Source organism: Artibeus jamaicensis, unplaced genomic scaffold (genome assembly GCF_021234435.1).
Source record: "Artibeus jamaicensis isolate MK-2021 breed Jamaican fruit bat unplaced genomic scaffold, CSHL_Jam_final scaffold_286, whole genome shotgun sequence".
Lineage (NCBI taxonomy): Eukaryota > Metazoa > Chordata > Mammalia > Chiroptera > Phyllostomidae > Artibeus > Artibeus jamaicensis.
In genome coordinates this window covers 1,424,981-1,446,068 of record NW_026522034.1, presented here as the reverse complement: position 1 = coordinate 1,446,068, position 21,088 = coordinate 1,424,981, and the positions used below count along the sequence as shown (strand labels likewise).

The window sequence follows — 21,088 nt, the reverse complement described above, 5'->3', positions numbered from 1 at the left end:
CAGAGGAGATGAGATTTCATAGAGGAACAGGTGCAATCAACAGCAATGGGACCAGGACATGAGAAGGTCCTGGACGCAGCTATCGAAGGGTCCTGGTCAAGCCTGAACTCCAGCTCGCAGTGAAGTCCGGAGAGCTGGACGCCCTGTTTCATTCCAGCTGGAGCCCCAGGAGGGCACACAGTGAAGTTGTCCCCCCGCAAGTTCCAACAGACAGTAAGACAAGCATCACTTTCCTCGGCTGGACCTTCAGACATGGTCCTGCACACATTCCTTCCTTTCAAGGGGCGCCAGGCACGTCCTCCTAATAGACGTTTTTTGGCTTTAAAAACCCCTAAGTTACAGCATGGTGGTGACTGTGGCTAACAATACTGTACGGAACATTAGAATAGACTTTAAAGGTTCTCATTGCAAGAAAAAGTAATTTTTTTGTTGCTGTGTGTGGTGATGGATGTTAACGGTGCTGACTGTGGGACCATTTCACAATGTGTACAAATACGAAATCATCATGTCCTGCATCTGAAACTAACATAATGTTATATGTCTTGAACAACAATTTAAAAATTTTAAAAATAATAAAGTTATACGTCAATTATACCACAATAGGAAACCCCCAAGTTCTTCTATTTCCCCCCAGTTTTATTGCAACATAACTGACATCTAATATTAGTTTTATGTGTACAATATAACAATTTTGCATATATATTACAAAATTATTATAACACTAAGTTTAGCTAACATCCATCACCTCACACAGTTAAAAAATATCTTTTTCTTGTGGTGAGAAGTGTTAATATCCACTCTCTTCCCAACTTTTAAGTACATGCTACAGTGTTGCCAACTGCGGTCACCACGCTGCACATCCCCAGCACTCACTTCATAACTGGAAGTTTGCACCTTTTGAACACCTTCACCCATTTCACCCATTTCACTCATCCACTCCCCAAGCCCCAACCTTGCCTCTGGCAACCACCAATCTGGTTTCGGTATTTGCCATCTTGCTGGTTTTATTGGACTCTACACGTAAGTGAGATCTTACAGGATTCACCTTTCTCTGTCTTACTTGTTTCACTCAGCATAACGCCCTCTAGGTCCACCCATGTTGTCACAAAATGGCGGCATTTCATTCTTTTTTACAAATAATATGCCTGAATAACGTTCTCTGTACGTGTGTGTATACATGCACACACACTCACTTTCTTCATTTATCTTGTTCTGACAAAGCCCCTAACTTTTTATAATACACAAACTTCCTAGTTACTGCTCAGGCCACAGCCACAAAGCTGGGCCCACATACCCGATTTCCAAGGTGTCCCCCCGAATCAGACGTAACTTCCGGAAGAAGGCAAGTGACACAAGAGCATAGGAGCGGCGGATTTTCAGATACCCTGAAATTTCTTCAATGAGGCCAAGGTTGGACTCCAGTTCAGCTGCCAGGTTGTCTACGGAAAGAAGAGAATATCAGTGAGTCTTATACAAATATTTTAATCTTCCCTTAATTTCCCATGGTAAGGAATTATAAGTCACATGCTAACATGTCCTGCTCAAAATGAATCATAATTAAAAGAGAATCCAAAGCCCTTACCATGGGGTCAGCAAGTCCTCCACCTTGTACCCTGCTCCCCCCATTCCAGACACGTGAACCCCTGCACCATTCTCTGGGCAGACCAGGTGCGCTTCTGCCTCAGGACTTTGCCTGCTGCCTCCTCTCCCCAGAACATCTCTCTCCCACCCATGTGCTTAGTGCGTAACACCACCAACTCAAAACACAGCCCCCCTGACTGGAGACTTCTAAAACAGCAACCTCTTATTGTGTTTCAGAGGTTTGCAAACTCTAGCCAACTGGCCAAGCCCAGTCTGCTTTCTAAATAAAGTTTTATTGGCACAGAGCACACCCATTTGTTCACATGTTCTCTACAAGGGCAGACTTGAGTAATTATGACAGACACCCTCTGGCATGCAAAGCTGAATATATTTATTATGTGGTCCCTTATAAGAAAAGGTTACCCACTGCCCTCCCTCTGTCATTCTACTTTGTTTCCTTCACAGCAGGACCACTACCTGAGTTTACATCCTATGTGGATCTGCTTATTTGCAAGATTCATCATGCAAAGACTGCCTGATGTTTTGCAAGTGTTTGCTGAATAAATACAGAGAGGAATGTCTTTTGGCCTGCAATAGTATCTCTGGACACATGGCCCCCAGCTCTGAAATAGGGCATGTTGCCTGCTTGTTAAAAACACAAATTCCCACCCTGGCTGGTGTGGCTCAGTTAGTTGGAGCATTGTCCTGTACACTGGAAGGCTGCATGTTCAATTCCAAGTCAGGGAACATTCCTAGGTTGCGGGTTCCATCCCTGGTCAGGGTACATATAGGAGGCAAACAATCGATGTTTCTCTCTCACATTGATGTCGAGAGAGAGAGAGAGAGAGAAAGCAAGCAATGAAAAATCCTCAGGTGAGGATAAAAAATAAAAATGTAAATTCCTGATGTTTCAGCTACCAATGTGGACATTCAGAATCTCTTCTCAGTGGGGACAGTTAGAGCACATGGAGCTGTGAATTTCAGGTTTGGAAGCAAATGGCTGGGTGGCTCCAATGATCTGGGAACCACCCAGAATGGGCTTAAAATAACCTAAGAGGTAGAATGCAAAGTCTAGACCATCTTCCTTCTCCCCTCCTAGGGAACGTGGGCCCCAGCAGGGCACCCGCCAGCACTCACTGCCCCCTCGAATGTTGATGATGAGGCTCCCATTGATGACGGTGCAGCCTCGGAGCTCCTGGGCAGACGTCACCGAGTCAATGGTCTTCTCGCCTTCTAGGAGGTGACAGACCTTGGGACATGGGCCCAGACATGGAGTGCACATCAAGCTGAGTAAAAAGTGGAAAGAGAGGGGTCAGGGGTCTAGACACACAGACAGCATGTTGCACAGGGTCCCAAGCAACGCGACACTGCCACCATCAGCCCAGAGCAGGTACTACATCCACAGCACAGTTAACGCCTGGGGCCTGAGAATGCTGCGTGTGGGACTGTCCCGTGTGTTACATGTGTTCTGCCCACTGATTCCCAATTCCACCCGACCCAAAGAATGACCACCAAAAATGTCTTCAGACTTGTCCCCTGGAGAAAAGAGGGCAACTGGCCCCAGGTAAAAACCACTGTCTGCAACAGCAGACTGGTCCTGCTTCTCCGCAGCAGTGGGTCCTGCAGCATGGCCCAGGGGACCGATGCTCCCTCCCCAACTCGACAGAGCTCCTGCTGTGCTCCAGACTGACAGCGTTCACACCGCACCCCATGGAGAAAGAACTGTCTTCTACCCCGTGAAGACAGGGCTCCCACTATCACACCAAACTGATGGGACCCCCCCGGAGTTACCATGGTGATGGAATGAAGTCGAGCTGATGGGCCTTACATGGGACTCACTTTGCTACTGTGCCAAAGTGGCAGAACTGCTGCTTCACCCCGGTGTGGTAGAGCTGAGGTCGTCACTCTCAGCACGCTCGCTGTGTGCGGGGTTCGCCACAACCACGGTTAAAACGGGACCTCGGGTCTGATGAAGAGTGGCTGGGGGCAGACTTTGGCTTCACCTGCCTGCAGCCTGATGTCCTCAACTCTATAGTCCCCAGGAGCCCTTTGGGCACCCTCCCCTGCATGGGGTCTCTGTGTCCATCAGCTGTTGCTGGCACAGCTCTCCTGGGTCCAGGCAGGACACAGGATCCAGGCTGGGCCTGGCACCACATTCCATCTCAAGGGCTCAGACACACCAAGTCAACGCAGTCGGCATTTGGCTAGCGCTTCCTGGAAGGAGACACTGTCCTCCTTCTGGGGTAGCTACGAAGATATTGCTATACTATTAGCATGGGGCAAGAAGCTGGGGAGAGGTTGCTTGAGAACAAAACCAATGGAGAGAGAAATAAAATCAAGGATGGAAAAGAAAGCAATTGTGTATATCACAAGTTCCTGGTTACAGTGGTACCTGAAGCTATTCCCTGAACTTTTTGGTTACAGGCACCAATAAACTCCTTTAATCTTGCTTCAGCCAGTTTGAGTTGGGGTTTGGTTACATACAACCTCAACAATACCAACTGCTAATTTCTCAAAGTCTCAGTTTCCTCATCTGTGAAGTGGACAGAATGACAGTACCCACCCTCGAGATGTAGCCTATGTGATATATATCCCCTAAAGCACTCGGTACATAGAGAAGAAAATGTATTTGTCACTGCTGTGGTGATTGCTTTTTATTAGGGGTTTCATTGCCACTGTTATTTCCACATGCCTGTATATTCCGATTCTTCAGAATGATCTTGCGATGGTGGTAAAATAAAGAACACAGCTGGTCTTTGTCCCCGGTCCTGGCACAGAGCTTCAAAAGCTCTTGGAACTTCTTGAGTGTAGCAGCACCTGTGCTGTGCTAACAAAGTGGCCTGTGGTGGCCCCTACATAACTTCAGGATGGAGCTGGTCACCAGAAAGACCAACTATGTGATTGGAGGGTTGGGTCTTTTAGCCACTTGACCTCAAGAGAGAGGAGGGGGCTGGAGATGGAGTTCCATCACGTGGCTAAGGATTTAATGGATCACAGCTATGTAATGAAACCCGGTAAAAACTCGGTGGACGTTTCTGGCTGCTGAACACATCCACATGCTGGGAGGGTGATGTCCCTGCTTCGGGGAAGGCACGGGAGCTCCAGGTCAGCGACAGTCCCGGCCCTCGCCCTACGTGCATCCTTTACAACAAAGCTGTAACTGGAAGGACACGGTGTGCGCCTCACACTGCGCTTCCTCGAGCTGAGGCGTCCACTTCAGGAGACATCCATCGTGAACAAGCACGATGCCAGTCCCATGACTCAGCTACTAGTAAAACAACCAGATAAGGAATCGGGCTCTCTGTCCACGAAGGCGCCTCCTGTGAAAGCTCTGAGTCGCCCAGATAACTGACCACCGGGAGGGCCCTGCTTCTCTCTTCCTGGACTTTGATTCCTGCTCTTAGGCTGTAAATCTGACAATAAAGAGAGAACCCAGAGATCAACCAACAAACTCATAGATAAGTGGAACAACGAATTGATCTCTCTCTCTCTCCTCCCTTCCTCTTTCTCTGAAATCAATCCATAAATAAAAAACTTTTAATAAATAAGGAGAGAACCCAGGAAACTTTAGACGCCTCCCTCAGGCCCTATTAAAGGCTAAGCCCCAGGTTCCTCCCCCCTCCCCCCTCCCCCCTCCTCTTCTTCCCACTGTGTCCTCTCTGCCCAAGGCCTGGCTCTTGGACATAACATGTACCCTCCAGAATCTGTGAGTAATACATCTGTTTATCAGAGCTCCCTGAGGTTTCTTTCTGAAGTGCGTCCAGGGGTCATAATCAGAACCATGAGGGCTAGTCCAGCCGTAAGCAGGGGGCTGGGCGGGGGTGGTGCCTGCATAGCTCACTGCCAGCAATGCGCACATGCAGGCGTTCCTGGGGGGGGAGGGGGGAGGCGGGGCACCAGCAGCAGCACTGCCTCACTTTAGTTCTGTCAGTTGTTCCAACGAACTGCTGAACACGAGGGCTTGTGGGGGCCCCCACATTTTTGACCAGAGGTGTAGGCAGCCTAAGGACCCTGAAGTGTAGCTGGTGTCTGAAGCGAGGGCAGTCTCGCAGAGGACAGAGCCTGCGACCTGTGGTGTGACTCGAATCCGGGAGGCCAGTGTCCCCCGACAGTGCAGTGTTCCTCGCTGATGTCGGAGCAGCTGAAGTAAAGAGTCGCAACCAAATGTTTGGGTCCTTCTGCTAGTTCTGCAACTACTGGGTCCTTCTGTTGGCTCTACAGCCGTTCGCCGAACACTTATTATGTGGCAGGTGACGCTCTAAGCTAGGGATCCCAAAACTATGGCCCATGTGCCAGGGCCAGCTGGCCACCTGTTGCCGTAAATAATGTCACACGCAGCCACAGCCATAGATTCAAGGGTCATCCACGGCTGTCCCCACACCCTCAGGGCAGAGGAGCTGCAGCAGAGACCACGTGGCCTTCGGAGCTAAAACTGGCCCGCTGCCAACGCCTACTCTAGGCCACAGGCCCGTGAGAGTGAACAGACCACTGGCTCCCCCTGTGGGACGCGACAAATGGCCACGCATTCTTTCCAGGCTTCCCATCAGGAAGCAGGATCTGTTTCTCCATCCCGTGGATTTGGGCTTGGCCAGACGCACTGCTTTGGCCGATTGGATATTAGCAAATGTGTTGCCAGCAGAGGCTTGAAAAGTACTTGCCCATTGGAGCACGTCCTTCCTCGCTGTCAGGAGGGGAAACCACATGGAGGGAGGCTATTCGATGCTGTCGGGCAGGGCTGACCCTGCCCATGCCAGACAAAGTACCCGTCACCTGGTTCGCAGAAATCATAAATGAGTGCTGGGCTGGTCTGCTCTGTGGGAGGAGCTCACTAATACCCTTGGAAAGTGTGCGGTGGAGCTGGGGAACATTAATAAACTGGTAATTACAATACCAGCTAGTGGTAGATGCCATGAAAAGAATTAAAACTGGGTGATGTGCCAAAGAGCAAGTGGATGGCTAATTCCGACAAGGTGGTCAGACAGGGCAAGCTGTAACCTGCATGACAAGGAGAAGCCAGCCATGCAAAGGTCAAGGAGCAGAGCATTCGAGGGGGAGGGAATGGGGACCCCCCGCACCCGCCACACACTGAAAATTCGCCCCCAATACAGAGTCCTCCTCACCTCAGTGAAGACCACGCCCTGCTCCCCCCAGGTGTCTGGGAGCGACCCCGTGATTCCACGTGACTCTACGTGAGTCTATGTGATTCCACATGTGCCCCAGATCTCTGCTCTGAAAACACCAAGAACCACTTCCTGCATCGGCCACAAGAACGGAAAAGAGCACACCTGGTCCTACTCGATATCAAACTACACGAGAAAATGCACCAGAGCTAACGTCCTCCATAAAATGAAAGTTTCAGAAGGAAAAATATTAGTTTTTTAATAAAACTGTGCTATAATGAGTCTTAACAAGCATCGCTCACTTCGCCCTCTCTCAGCAAAGGCGCCGGCGATGCTGGACACACAGCCCTTCCCGGAGGTCTGCCTGCGCTCCAGGGCCCTGCGCCACCTGGAGAACATCAACGGGGGTCGGCTCTAGGAGGTTACTCTGCTTCTAGGGTCTGTTCTGGTGCATCTTGTATTTAAAGTCAATGTCTTTTAAACAAACATCTTACCAGAAGATGTTAATAAAAAACAAACAGAAAACGAATCAAAATGAAATAGTCATTTCCCAAACCTTACTGATAAACTTAGGCCCCCAAAAGAAAAAAATAGCTCTCTCTGGCATGCAAAGTGATTTATAGTTGCCTGTTTTTGGTTAACAAAGCCACGGGATAGGTTTTTGTCAAAAACTAATAAAACACAGTGTACTTGCAGGTTTCACAAACACTCGAAAACAGGCTGGTAAGCACTGACATGCAGACTGTCTTCCGCACCCTCCCCTCCCGGGAAAACAAAACTGCCCCCGAACACTCCCGCTTGGCTAATTCTCAAGTCTGAAGAGGAGGATTTTTTACGTAAGCAGGTCAGCTCAAGGCCCCTTGGTGTGAATCTGCTTCTAATTTGTTTCTGTGGAGGCTTTTTTTCAAACCCACAACACGAAAACCAGGAAACAGGTTTTTTAAAACTTGGTCATAGCCCTAAGAAACCAAAATAGCTCATCTAAGAAGCTAACAACATGAACAAAAAATGTGTAAGGGGTGCAGGCCTTCTGACTCGCAGCGAAGAACGAAAACGCTGCCCTTTGTCACCCAAACGGTAGGAAATGGTTTCATGGCACTTTGCCTCAAAGGACAACAAAGCCCAGGGATAATGAAGAACTGAGTCTCTGTGTCTTGTGCTGTGGGCCGACCTCAGCTCACTGTCCAGCTCCAGATCAGAAGAAACATAAAAAACCTGAGCTCCGTTTTGGGTGCAACAGCCTGGAAGTCACAACGGTGGAAACGGCCCCATAAATGTGAAGGACATCACAGGAAGCCAAGGACTCCTGTCTGTATGCCTTGTATTCCCAAAGCCAGCCACAGGAAGCTTTAAAAGTCATGTGCAAAATCCCAGAATACTTACTCTCCCGCCCCTGACAGAGACAGTTTGTCAACTTGTTCTGCAAAGGCCAGGGCCAAAACAGGAGGCAGACGCAGCACGCAGGAGACCCAAGCCTACCCCAGTCATCGCAGCCATCGAGTGCGGCCCGCCACAGCTTTAACAGGGGCACCTGCGTCACCAACCCCAGGTTCCTTCCCATCTTTGTTGCTCCCGCCCCTGGAACCCACACCCAGAACTCACTTGCTGGAATTCATCGTGTAGCCAGAGGGACATTCGGGGATGCACTTGTTATTGTGAATGACATACTGGTGGCAGCCTGGCCTCCGAGAGTTCTTGCATGTGTTGTGCAGGTCCTGGCAGAAGCTGAAGTTCACGCAGCGCCAGTCTTGGAAGTGGTAGTATGGAGGCGGGCAGGTCTCCACACACCTGCCATCCAGGTAGAAGTTGCGGCAGGCCACACACTTGGTGGGGTCGTCGGGCTCGGAGCAGTTGCCCAGGCACTCGCTGTGGCAGCAGAGGCCCTCGGCAGTGCAGCCGTGCGACTTGCAGACGGTCGGGCAGACTGGAGAGAGGGAGGAAACAGTGGGTCAGTGGCTGCCCAGCTCCTGTCTGCACAGACGGCAATGCTGGATCGGCGAGTGCGAGCCAAGCAGAACAGTAACAGCAGCCTCACCTCCACGGCAAGCGCTGCTCCTCAGGCACAAAACTTAACAAAAGCATGAGCTCATTTAAGCCCCCATGCCAGTGGTGTGCTTTAAATGCTTAGCAACCACTTCAAAGAGGGGAACAGAGCGGGGGACAGAGAGGCTCTGACTTGTACTTTTGGCCAATTTCCATGGTGTAAATGCCCCCAACCTAAAGTGACTGAACACAGAGCCAGTGAGATTACATACATGATACCATAAACAGAATCTCCACCATAAAGATACAATAGCAGCAAATAACCTCAAAAGCATAAATAAGGTTGCTCCCCCCTTATTGTGAGGGATTCGTCCCAAGACCACCAGGGGATGCCTGAAATCTTAAATAGTGCCCAGTTCTATGCATACGATGTTTCTTCCTGTGCACACATACTGACGGTAAAGTTTGATTTACAAACCAGGCACAGCAAGAGATTAACAACAGTAACGAATAAAAGGGAACAGTAACGAATAAAAGAGAACGATTATGACAATGTATCATCGTGAGAGTTGTGTGGGTGTGGCTTCCTGCAGTAAAACAGGGTCACGTGAGCACGAGTTCTGCGAGGCGCCACGACAGCTGATCTGGTAATGGGGGCACTGCCCAGCGACCACTGAGTAGGGGCCGTGTCCTCCATGGAGACGCTGAGCAAAGGGGCCAACCACGTCTTGGGAGGGGCTGAGTGGGCTGGCAGGACGTTGCATACTGTCCAGAACAGTGCACAATTTAAGACTTATGATTGCCTGATTCTGGAATTTTCTGTAACATTTTTGGACCCCAGGTCACTGAAAACAGGGAAAGAGAAACTGCGGGTGAGAAGAGACTACATACAGAAGACCAGAGCAAGGATGTCAGGGTGCAGGGAGTTTCCAGTATTTATTACCTTTGTTTTTAACATAACTTTATTCATTGTAAGCTTATGTTATTTAAATTTTAATAACAGCTTGTTTAACAACTGGTTCACAAGTTTCCTGAAAACCAAACAATCGGCTTCAGCAAGTCAGCTGCAACTCACATCTGCGGTGCTGGTATAAACAGATGTATATTACTGTCTTCGTTTTCTGTTTTACACATGGGAAAACTGAGGCACAAGAAGACTAAGCAAATTGCCCAATGGTCACTTATTGCTTCAACGGATGTGATCGCACTGATCTGGACACTGTGGCCACTGCAGGACCACAGACCCCGCCTACTGAGCGCTGTCTCATGGAGCAGGCACCTGAGCTCCTCAAACACACGTGCGTGCAATTGGGTACACAGCACACACCAGCTGGAGGTGAGGAGGTGACGCTCCTGCTGCAGCTGGAAGGAGGTAGCGGACGGGCAGGAAAGACGGGGCCCTGGGGATGGTGGCAGAGTGTGGGTTTTGTGGCCAGAGGATATTTCTCATTTTGTGCAACTGAACTTGTCCACAGAAGGCTGAACTCCATTTTTTAAAAGATATTTATATAGGGGGAGGGAGAGAGGGAGAGAAGCACCGATGCAAGAGAGAAACATGATCAGTTGCCTCTTGATCACACCCTGACTGCAACCAAACCTACACTCCAAGCATATGCCCTGATAGGGAATTGAACCGGCCACCTTTCACTTCACGACCACGCCCAACCAACGGAGCCACACCAACCAGAGCAGAAGGCTGGACTCTCTCCTGGCTTCCTCCAGCAGCTTGTTACACACCCTCTTCCTCCCCATGTCTCACGACTCATTGCTTCCTAATTACCCCTTGATTTTGGTCCCTTGGCATCTGGCCTGGGCCACGATGACCAGCCCTTCCTTCCCAGACGGTCACGGGCAGATGGCTGCTCTGCAGCTGGACAGACCTCAGCCACAGCAGGGCCCGTCCCCGGAGGCACTTTCTCCACTCGCTCCCCGAGTGGCCCGAAGCACAACCTGGACACTGCAGAGTGTTATCTGCTCCAAATCCACAGGCTCTTTGATGGCTGCAGCAAACAGCCCGAGTGGACCCCACTAACCAGACGCAAGGAACAGAAGTGTCACCTGAAGGCACGCTCACGTGAGCAGCACAGTCTGACAGAACTTTCTGCGATGCCAGAACTCTCCTCAGTCTGTGCCCTGCCTGTCCAACATGGGAGCCCCCCTCCCCTGTGGCTATCTGTTGACTGTGGTTAATGCAATGAGAAATCACAGTTTTTTAAGCTGTGCCAAAATACACACGACAAAATTTGCCACCCTCTATATTTCAAGCGTGCAGTTCGGTGGCATTAAGCACGTTCACATTACCAGACGACTACCCCTACAGTCTGCCCCCTGGACTTGCTCATCCTACCAAACTGAAACCCCGCCTCCATCACACACTCACTCCCCAGCCCCGGCTCCCGCTATATCCGCTCCCACTATCTCCTCTCCGTCTCTGCGGATCTGACTCCTCTAGGGACTTCCTGTGGGGGGACTCCCACAGCCTTCGTCCGTCATCTGTGACTGACGTATCTCACTGAGTGTAATGTCCTCTGGGTCCATCGTGTGTTAAAATTTCCTTCCTTTTAAGGCTGAGTAAGATTCCGTTGTGCAGATGGACCGGGTTGTGTCTATCCATCACCTGCCCATGGACGGTTAGGTTGCATCCACCGTTTGGCCATTACGAACAACGCTGCTGTGGGTATAGATGCGCCAATCTCTCCTCACGATTGCTTTCGATGCTTGTATGTGTCTGCCCAGAAGCAGAACTGTTGAAACATATGGTGATTCCATTTCTGGTTTTTTGAGGAACCACCATGCTGTTGTCCACAGTGGCTGCAGCATTTCACATTCCTGCCAAGAATGTGCACAGGTTCCAATTTCTACTGAGAAACCAAACTTTTCATTGTATTTCAATTTTAATTTTTATGGCCACTGGCTCTTGCACTGGAAAGCAGAGGCTTAGAGAATAAAAATAAACTCCTTGCCAAGGCCAAGAAGTTTCATGTGGTCTGGGGCCTGCCAGCTTCTCTGAGGCCTCCCAGCCTCAGGTGACAGCCCCCTGGCTTCTGTCCTGCCCCTCATGTACCTGGGAGCTTCGCCTGCGGGTTGTATCTACAGGGCAGTTTCAGGGGCCGGGCCATGTCTGCACTATTCACTGCACTGGCCTCTCCTTGCGCCCGGCAGGAGTTCAGTGGACTCATGTCCACTTAGACACAGAGGAGGCAAAGGAAGGGATTTGGAACAGTTCCAAGTTCCCAACTTTGAGCTTATCGCTCAAGAATCCCTGTAAAAACTCCCAGCTGCAGGAGCTCCACAAACATCCTTATAAACCACATGCAAAATCTGAGGCACCTACGTGTAGGTGCCTGTTCTGATTTTCTCCATGGATCCAGAAAGAATTAAGGACCAGGATGGGGGTTAACCCACCAATGTCTGTGTAGTTTTTTCTGGGGTTCATGTACCACCCATAAGCACTTTACTCACTTCTAAGCAAAGACCCCAGCGAAGAGGCTCCGTTTCACAGAGGCAAGAAAACTGGCTCAGCGGAGCCACAGTGGAGCCAAAACCGGATCCTCGCCGTCTGGGCTCTGAACCTCGTGTTTCTGGGTCTGCAGGACGGCCAAGTCGACCTCAGAGTCCACGCAGTCCAGGGGGAGAGTGATTGGCTTTATCGATGGAGGACCTGATGTCCCACCAGAACCCCATAAAGGTTTCTTTAAAGAACCAACAGCAGCCTTGGTTTTCCCATCTGTAAAATGAGGGTAATAACAACAGTCCCTTAACTGCTTCTTGTAACTAAATGAGATGATGTGGGCAAAGCACTGGATTCCCTGACAGATACACTGTAGGTGTGGTATCAGGTACCACGGGCATTATTATTACTATTATCATCATTCTTAAGGGTCTGTCTGCAGGGACACAAGCTGAAACTCAATGGAAGGAAGCAATACAAGGACCCACACAAACCCCAGCCTCGGGGAGGCCCCATGTAAGAGCAGGAAGGGCCTGTTTCCTGGGCTGGGGCTGCATGTGAGGGTCAAGCCTTAACTTCAGAGGAGGCGTCATCAAAGACCTAACAAAAACTTCCTGAACACATAACCCCTCCAGACCAGACAATGCTAAGAAAATGATGCAACGCCAGCAAACAGGCTGAAGGCTGACCACGGACGGGACTTTTCATATCTCATACTGAAGCCCTGACTAAAGAGCCTACCAGAGAATTGTTTCATTCTTCTGCACGGGAGCTGGCACCCTTGTTCTGCAGAGGGTCACACAGCAAGTTTTGGGGCCATGAGGTCTTTGTTGCAACTCGACACTCTGTGGCTGTAGCCTGAATGCAGCCCCACGCCCTCTGTGTCCGATAAAACTGTATTTACAGAAGCAGTCGCCAACCCTTTACCCAACGAGACCTACCTGTGGTTCAATTGCTGTTTCTATTAGGGCCTCAACTCTGGAAAGCCACATGTCACCTTACAGACAGATGTGCTTTAAGTCATTTCACCGAACAGAAGAGGTAACCTCCACAAAGGGCAGTTTTATTGTCCACAGGGTATTAAGCAGCCGATGTTTAACTTTGCAATCCCGTTCCAGTGATTGCAAATGCTTTGGCTTTACCGCCCTGCCCCTCACTAAAGGGTTTTAAAAAGATGACAAGAGTTCTTTCCTGCTTTCTGGTTTGTTTGTTTGTTTGTTTGTTTTTGCCTAAGTGCTGTTTTTAACTTTAGGAGAAAGTTAAACTTGGATAACGATAGACTGGCTCTGTGTGTCTCTCCCACTCCGTTTCCAAGTACTTTATCTTATTTAATAGAAATACCACTCAGGGTGGCCACCCCTCACCACTATGGCCCCTCCAGGCTGAATCAAGAAAACCACGTGTTGTGCAAGGTGAAAAAACACTACAATGCAAGACAGGGAGAGCCAGCTTTGATCTCCCCATGCCTCCGGCCCGGCTCTCCGCTCCAGACACCAAATGAGTCCCAGCATCCCAGGCCCAGAGGTCCACCACCCCGGTGCTGTTTCTGCCAAACAGGATGCAGCCTTTTCAGAAAATGCCAAGCAACCCAGCAGCCATCAACTTTTCAGGGCAGATGTACTCAGACCTCCCTGGAGACGGCAAGCACCTTCCCCTCCAAACACACAAGTTCCTTGTCTGTCCGTCTACCCCATCCCCTGCCCCTACTACCCCCAACTTGTGTTGGGCTGCTGGCCCCATTTTCTTCTCAATTCTCCCTAGTTTCCAAAACCCCGGGGCTTCCACATCCCCTAGGAGACACAAACACCACCTCCCTGGAACTTTTACCTCAAGTGGCTTTTTCACTACACCTTGCTGAGAAGATTGAAAACTGACCTCTAAATAAATTGGTGGAGTGGGCAGGAGGCTGTGGTGTCAGAATCCTCTAGTTGAACCCTGTGAACTAAGTGCAACACCCCTCCCATCAACACTGTCCCTAGAGAGATGACAGAGGGACAGAAAGTCCAACTCATTTAGAGAGGCGCCTCAAGGCAAAGGAGGCAACAGCGATGTGGCCCAGAATTCCTACTTGGAGGACTCAACCCGCAGCCAGGACAGCAGTGTGCATGCAGACTCCTGAACCAGGATACTCTTCAGCCGATGGGGCACTGGCCAGTCTGGTTTGTAACAGCAAGAGATTGGGAACAGTCTAAAGGTCCACAGCAGGAGACTTGTAAGCAAATTACTGTGGATCGCAGAGGTGGCAGAGTGCACAGCTCTAAAAAAGGAGGAGACTCTGTGCATCCTGGTGCTGAAGTCACTTCCAAGACAGCATTAAGTAAGAAAAGGGAGTTCGGAGCAACACTCATTTGTGGAAAAAGGAAAGACGCATACATAGTGAGAATACAAACAATGCCCTGGCTGGTGTGGCTCAGTGGATTGAACAGAGGCTGTGAACCGAAGGAAGGGTCGCTGGCTTGAGTCCCAGCCAGGACACATGCCTTGGTTGCGGCCCAGGTTCCCCAGTGGGGGACACATGAGAGGCAGCCACACACTGACGTTTCTCTCCCTCTCCTTCTTCCTCCCTTCCCCTATGTCTAAAAATAAAGAAATAAAATTTTAGAAAAAAATGGAACAGCTAGTTTATAAAATAGTTTACCAGTCTCTTATAGAGTTATGTGTATATTTCTTACCCTTATGAAGCAACCTGCAGGTTTACACAGGTTACATGAAAAACAAAACATGTTCACTCATACGGGAATGTTTACAGTGTCTACATTCGTACCACCACAAATGGAAAACAACCCAGGTGTATCCTCTATCCTTAGCTAGAGGATACACAAATGCTGTACCTCCACAATGAGCACTACAGAGGGAAAGGGGGGGTTCTCCCACAACAACGTGAGTGAATATCAAGTGCATTACATTGTGTAAGAAGATGGCCTCAAAAGCTCCCCACCGTGTGAGCCCATTTATATGACATCCTGGAGAGGGCACACCTGTAAGGGCAGTGGACACATGGTGCTGACTCCAAAAGGGCACTTCCAGGGGGGTGATGAGACCTCCAGGCAGTGGTTACAAGGCTGTGCAGTCAACACTCAAAGAGAACTTTACACCAGAAAGGGTAAATTCTGCTGTTCAAAAGCGCACCTTAAAATGGGGGTGGGGCACAGGAAAACACAGATGAGACGTATGTTCCCCTGGGAGAACCACAGACATGCACCCAGAACAGTCTGTGGAGGCACAATTTGATTTTTATTGTCCACAATTTATGTGTATTACTCTCTTAAAACTAATACATATTTTAAAATACATTTTCTAAAAGCCTCTGCTAGACAATGAGTAAATGTTATTGATCAATTCTACCCCAAATATTCCAGTCGCGATTGTGTAAGAACAGCTGACTGGCAGCAGCCAGAGCTTTTACACAGGACCTCTTTAACATGATTTTTGCCTCATTACAAAACCAACAATCAAGGAAACTAAAGTGTGATCCTAGATTGAAACCCAGACCGGGAAAAAACATTGTTGATGAGGGGCAACAGGAGAAGCAGGAAAGACAAACTCAGCCTAAAAAAATACAGCCCCTTTCACCCTTTGCCTTTTAGAGTTCAGTTTGGTTTTTCCTAAACTGCGTGGTATAAGCAAAAAAAAAAAAAAATCATTATTAATGTTTCCATATGTTAATAACATTTAGTTTCATTCTTTTCCAAAGCCTGGAGTTTAAAAAAAGACTGAAGAATTACTATTCCAAAAATTATGGCTTTCCAGAAATTTCCAAATGGAACACTTGCAACAGTTGCCTGTGGGCCTGCAGACCACATGCACCACAGTACTCCGTGGCTCTCCCTCCAAATGTGAATTTCACAAACTCCCTTAGAATAATTTACTTTGTTTCCATTCGAAGGTTTTTCCTCCAACGCCAGCCCGGACACTGAGGACTGAGGTTGGCGCAGACAGCACCAAGTACGAAATTCCTCCCACTGCAATCTAGTAAATGATTTAAAGGCAGGGTGGGGAGCGGGAAGGGTGATCAACAGATGCCTTTTCAGCTCTGGATACCCAGGGGACAGCAGCAGGAACGCGACTCCCTGAAGCCGTCCTCCTCCTCCCGCAATGCCGCCCCCACAGTGAGCAGAATTGCAGTCCACGTGCCCTTTGGACCAGAGTCACAAAGTTCTTTGCAGAAACAAGGGTGCGCTAGCCAGGGAGGGGCGGAGACAAGGCTGGACACCTCCCCACTAAGGCAGCCTCAGGATTGGTCAGCTCCAGGCAACTCTGTGACTGCATTACGACGGGGGGCGGGGACTAGGACCTGCGAGGCCGCGCCCCCGGGAACCCGCCGCACACTCCGGTCCGTGGATTCCGGGGCCAGGCGGTGGCAGCAGCCACAGCACCGCCCTCGCATTCGGCCAATGGGCGCGCGCTCTGCTCCGATACTGTCCCCGCCCTGGCGCGCGGAACACCGCTCGCCTAACTGGCGCTGGGGTTGTGACAGTTGCTGGGCACTCTGAGCTAGACACCCAGTAGGGCCCCTAGGGAATGCAGACCCTGAAGGGCGGGCCTGCGAAAAATGGCACTTTGGAAAAAGTGAAAGAAAAGGAGACCCCCGGTGTGCGGGCCGCCCCAAGCATTCACCGGGCGGCTTGAGCTACCCACGCAGAACTGTGACCCAGGGGAGATGGGGTCACCTCCTGGCAGAGCCCCGAAGGCAGCCGAGGGGCGCCCTCGCCCCAGGCCTCACAAACGAGGCTCTGAGAGGGGCAGTGGCTCGAAGGAGTGATGTAGCAACATCACCTAGACTAGGGGAGAGGGAGGGTCCGCGCTCCGGGGACAGTGCACTCTGGTAACCTACCCCACAGTGTGTTCACCCACCACTCCCCAGAACACCAAAGGCCTTCCATACTCACGAATTATATATTTTTCATTATTTATTTATTTATTTATTTATTTAAATTGTTGTTCAAGTACAGTTCTTTGTCTTTTACTCCCATCTCGCCAGTGCTCCTTATCACCCTCCATTTCCACCCCCAAGAATTACATTCTCAAGAAAATTTACAGGATGCTTTTGGGGGGCTGTCCTCCAGCCAATGTTCACTGTGCATTTGAACACATCAAACCAGTGTGTGGCACGTGTTTTTGCAATTCCATTAAACAGCAAACGGGCATTATCTCTTACCCCTACACCCCACCACGAACATATTTTGAAATGTGGACTCCACTTGCAGAATACAACGTTCAAGCCATAGTGGTTAATATGCTCTTACTAACCCTATTATTCAAATAACCATCTATTACTGATGGGAAACTGAGGCACAAAATGGCTGCGTTGCTAAAGCCAGATCAGCTAAACAAGCAGAAGTGCTAAAACTCAAACCTAGGTCTCCCAGGGAGAATGGGACTGGGTATGGCATCATGGAGTTAGGCTGTGGGTTTAACTCACCTGTTCCCCACCCTGGCCCACCTGGATCTGGTCCTTCCAAGGCAGTGGTACACAGAAATAGATGGAGATATTGCTCTGCTTTCAGAGGCACAAAGAGATATGTAAGCCTGTAAAGGGGAGAGCCCTGACTGTCTTATTACTGCATCCCAAAGCCAGGCACACAGTAAGTACACAATGAAGCTCATACAAAAAAAAAAAAAAGATGGGGGGACAGGTGACTGGCTTTATCCCAGCAGGAGAGGGACAGTCCATGCAAATGCGTGAATCACCAGGGTTGCCTTCGGCAGTTCAGAGGCAAAGGGCAAAGTACAGGGGAGGAGCTGTGGGAGACCAGGCCAGACAGAAAGGTTAGGGCGCAGAGGGGCTGGGACTTGGCACCACAGGAGGAATGACCAAAAAGATACCACCAGATCCGTATTTGGGGCCAATTTGCTGGCTCTCTGGTGGAGGACTAGGGGAAAGCAAGGGCACAGGGAACAAGGAGGAAGAGGCTGGCTTCTGATGCCATCAGGGAAGCGAGGCCACCAGCACTTATCACTTGGATGACTTCCAAGTTTCCACCTTGAAACTGCAGACAGGAAATCAAGGAGCTCAAACCGGGAGAATCTGGGTGTGAGGTGTCGTGTCCAGGGTATTGGGGTTTCCACCCACGACTGGCTGTGGCTGTGTTGCTAAGTCATGCCTCCCAACACCCCAGTCCACTCCTGCAAACTAACTTGCTAAGTAAGGTACATGGGTTTTTGTTTGTTGGTTGTGGATATTTCTAAAGTTTTTCCTCATTTGTGTATGTAATACATACACATTTTAGGTGATTAACTATAGAAATAACTTCCTAGATGTTGTTGAGTTTCAGCCTACTCAGGTTTTCTGCTTCTTGAGCCAATTTAAATTTTACAGGCTATTTAGAAATTAATGAAGGCAGCATGGTTGGACCTGGAGAACATTATGCTGAATGAAATAGTCTAGTCAGAGAAAGACAAATACCATATGCTTTCACTTATATGGGGAATTTAATGAACAAAATGAACTAACAAGTAAAACAGTGACAGACTCATAGATAGAGAGCAGGATGACAGCTAAGTTGGGGAAGGCTGGGTGCAGAGAATGGAGAAAAAAGAAAAAAGGACTCGTGGACATGGACAACAGGGTGGTGATTGTGGGGAGCAGGGGAGCATCAAGGGGATAAATGGTAATGTAAAAAAATATATAAAATAAATTTTTAAAAATTGATGATGGCCCTGGCTGGTGTAGCTCAGTGGATTGAGCACAGCACTCCAAAGCAAAAGGCTGTAGGTTCGCTTCCCAGTCAGGGCACGTGCCTGGGTTTCAGGCCAGGTCCCCAGTAGGAGGCGCAGAAGAGGCAACCACACATTGATGTTTCTCTCCTTTTTTTTCCTTTCCTTCCCCTCTCTCTATAAATAAATAAAATCTCTTTTTAAAAATTGATGATGGCAAAACAGCACAACTCATGAGATGCTGGCATAGCTGTTCTTGCAAAAGGAAATGATTAAATAAGATAAACACTTAAATCAGTAAATAAAATTATTTTAATATTATTCCCAAATGATTGAATATCAGAGCTGTCTTTACTAATTTTTATGGATTTTAAGTTACATCTCCATTTTCATTCTTAATTTTATACGTAATATTTTTTCTCCCTCCCTTTCCTCCCTTTTTCTTAGTTACTACATACAATAGATTCTTTCTGCTAAAACAGCACAAATAGCACAAACAGCAGAAATAAACTTTCTGAGTTGACAGAAAATTTCTGTGTCCGTGCTGTCCAGCTCAGTAGTTGCTAGCCACATGTTGCCACCAAATGCTAGAAATCTGGGTGATATGACCGAGAAACTGAATTTTCCTGGGGCTAGTGACGACCGTAGTAGGCAGTGCAGCTCTCAAAGATCCAGCTCTTGAACGGGTCAGTTCTGTTTGTTTTCTGACTAGTTAGTCCCTGCTAACTAGTCACTTCCCTCTTCCTGTGCAGACCTGTCCCACTGCTCAGTCCCATTTCTCTGTGTACAATCGTTTAAGACTCTGCATCCATACCACTACATTTGCAGTTCTGAGACTCTCCTTGAACAAAGGTAAGAATTATATTAACTATCATAAGATAGGAGTCTACCTTGCATGCTTATTTGGTTAAACTTTTAAAAATCAATTTCCAGTTACATTTACTTGCAGACAGAGATTTACAGCCATTGCAATATTTGCTTTTTGGAATGTATTGGGATGGGTTTGGGGGGCTGGTTTGGGTTTTTTTCACATGTGACAGATGATTAGTTTTTCTAAATATTCCAAGGACACTTTAAAATGTGTTGCTTACAAAGAACAAAGTTTCACCACGTCTGTTACCATGATCTTTTAAAACCTTGTTATTCAAACTCCTTGTTGCCTAACTGAGGCTTATCTACCTGATCAAGGCAGGCTGTGTTTGAGTCTCCCCTGCCCCCCTCCCCAGGTTTCTCAACTCTCCTTGTAGCTCCTGCAGTTTGCTCTCTAGTCTGGTTCTGTACTAGGTGACTTGCAATAAGGATTGTCCCTCCACACAACGCAAAACTGCTCTTCTTTCTTTTCTCCCTAATAATGCCTTTTGCCCTGATGATCTGCATTGTTTCTCGGTTCACCCACAGGTTTGGTGTTCTGTGTCATTTTTGGAGTCAGGTATAACCCATCTTCTAGCGGGAGAGGTAGAGAGCATGCGGGCAGCCTCCAGAGGGCGAGCCAGCAGGGGCAGAAGGTCTGAACTGCAAGGTGTATCCCTGCCCACAGCCTCCAGGGTGAAAGGTTTGCTCACACGACCAACAGCTGTTCAGTGACAAGTCCGTGGGGGTCTTCAGTGTGCACAGGTTGGCAGAAGCCATTTTCCTGGGAGCTGCTGCACCCACAGAGTTCAGGCACAGCAACAGGGAATGGAGAATATTCCAACTTACGAAGGAAAAGAGTAAACAGCAGAATGTACCAAATTTTTGCACAGATACCATGAAACAGAAGGGCATGTCAATGAAAATACACCTATTTCAAATTCCACTGTGACCAACAGGAGAGAACATTTGGCTTATTTCCTTATTGAGTTCATTCCTAAAGCCAGTCTAGCTGCTTTATTTTCCACCTGGAAGAGAGGAGAAACTTTTAAGTGCCACCTCCAGGTCGGGAGCCCCGGGGCTATTCTTGGGACACTGCCCCGTGTACAACGTAGACGTGGCCGTTCTATTCTGAAAAGAGGGAGTTCCCTGCTTTGGGGAAAAAACCCATTTGCTCCCCCTGTTTATTTTCACTAGAGAAAAGAATGCATTTGCCCCTTGGCCGCTGGGTCCTCAGACTTCACCAGTTCTTTCACTGGAGCACACAGCCGGGGCCTGGAACTCCTGACCCCCCCCCCCGATGCTGCTCTTGGGGGAAGACGCATGAAGGAAAATAAAGCTGTGCCAAAGCTTCCCTATCGGACTGGATGCTGGGTAGCATTTCAGCACCCAAGTAAGTCACCCTGATGGGAAGAAAGCTTACTGGTAAAAACCTTCTTTTACATAC

The 21,088-nt window shown here is 48.9% G+C and overlaps 1 protein-coding gene across 2 annotated transcripts in view; it reads right to left on the bottom strand.

Moving 5' to 3' along the window:
• INSR (insulin receptor) overlaps nucleotides 1-21,088 on the bottom strand; it is a 157,272-nt gene that overhangs the window by 61,646 nt on the left and 74,538 nt on the right. For both annotated transcript variants that reach the window (XM_037139999.2, XM_037140000.2), the window contains exons 3-5: nucleotides 8,304-8,625; nucleotides 2,719-2,867; nucleotides 1,295-1,439 (exon numbers count right to left, since the gene is read on the bottom strand). In XM_037139999.2, coding sequence (XP_036995894.2) covers nucleotides 1,295-1,439; nucleotides 2,719-2,867; nucleotides 8,304-8,625 — 616 coding nt within the window. The remainder of the gene's footprint in view (nucleotides 1-1,294; nucleotides 1,440-2,718; nucleotides 2,868-8,303; nucleotides 8,626-21,088) is intronic.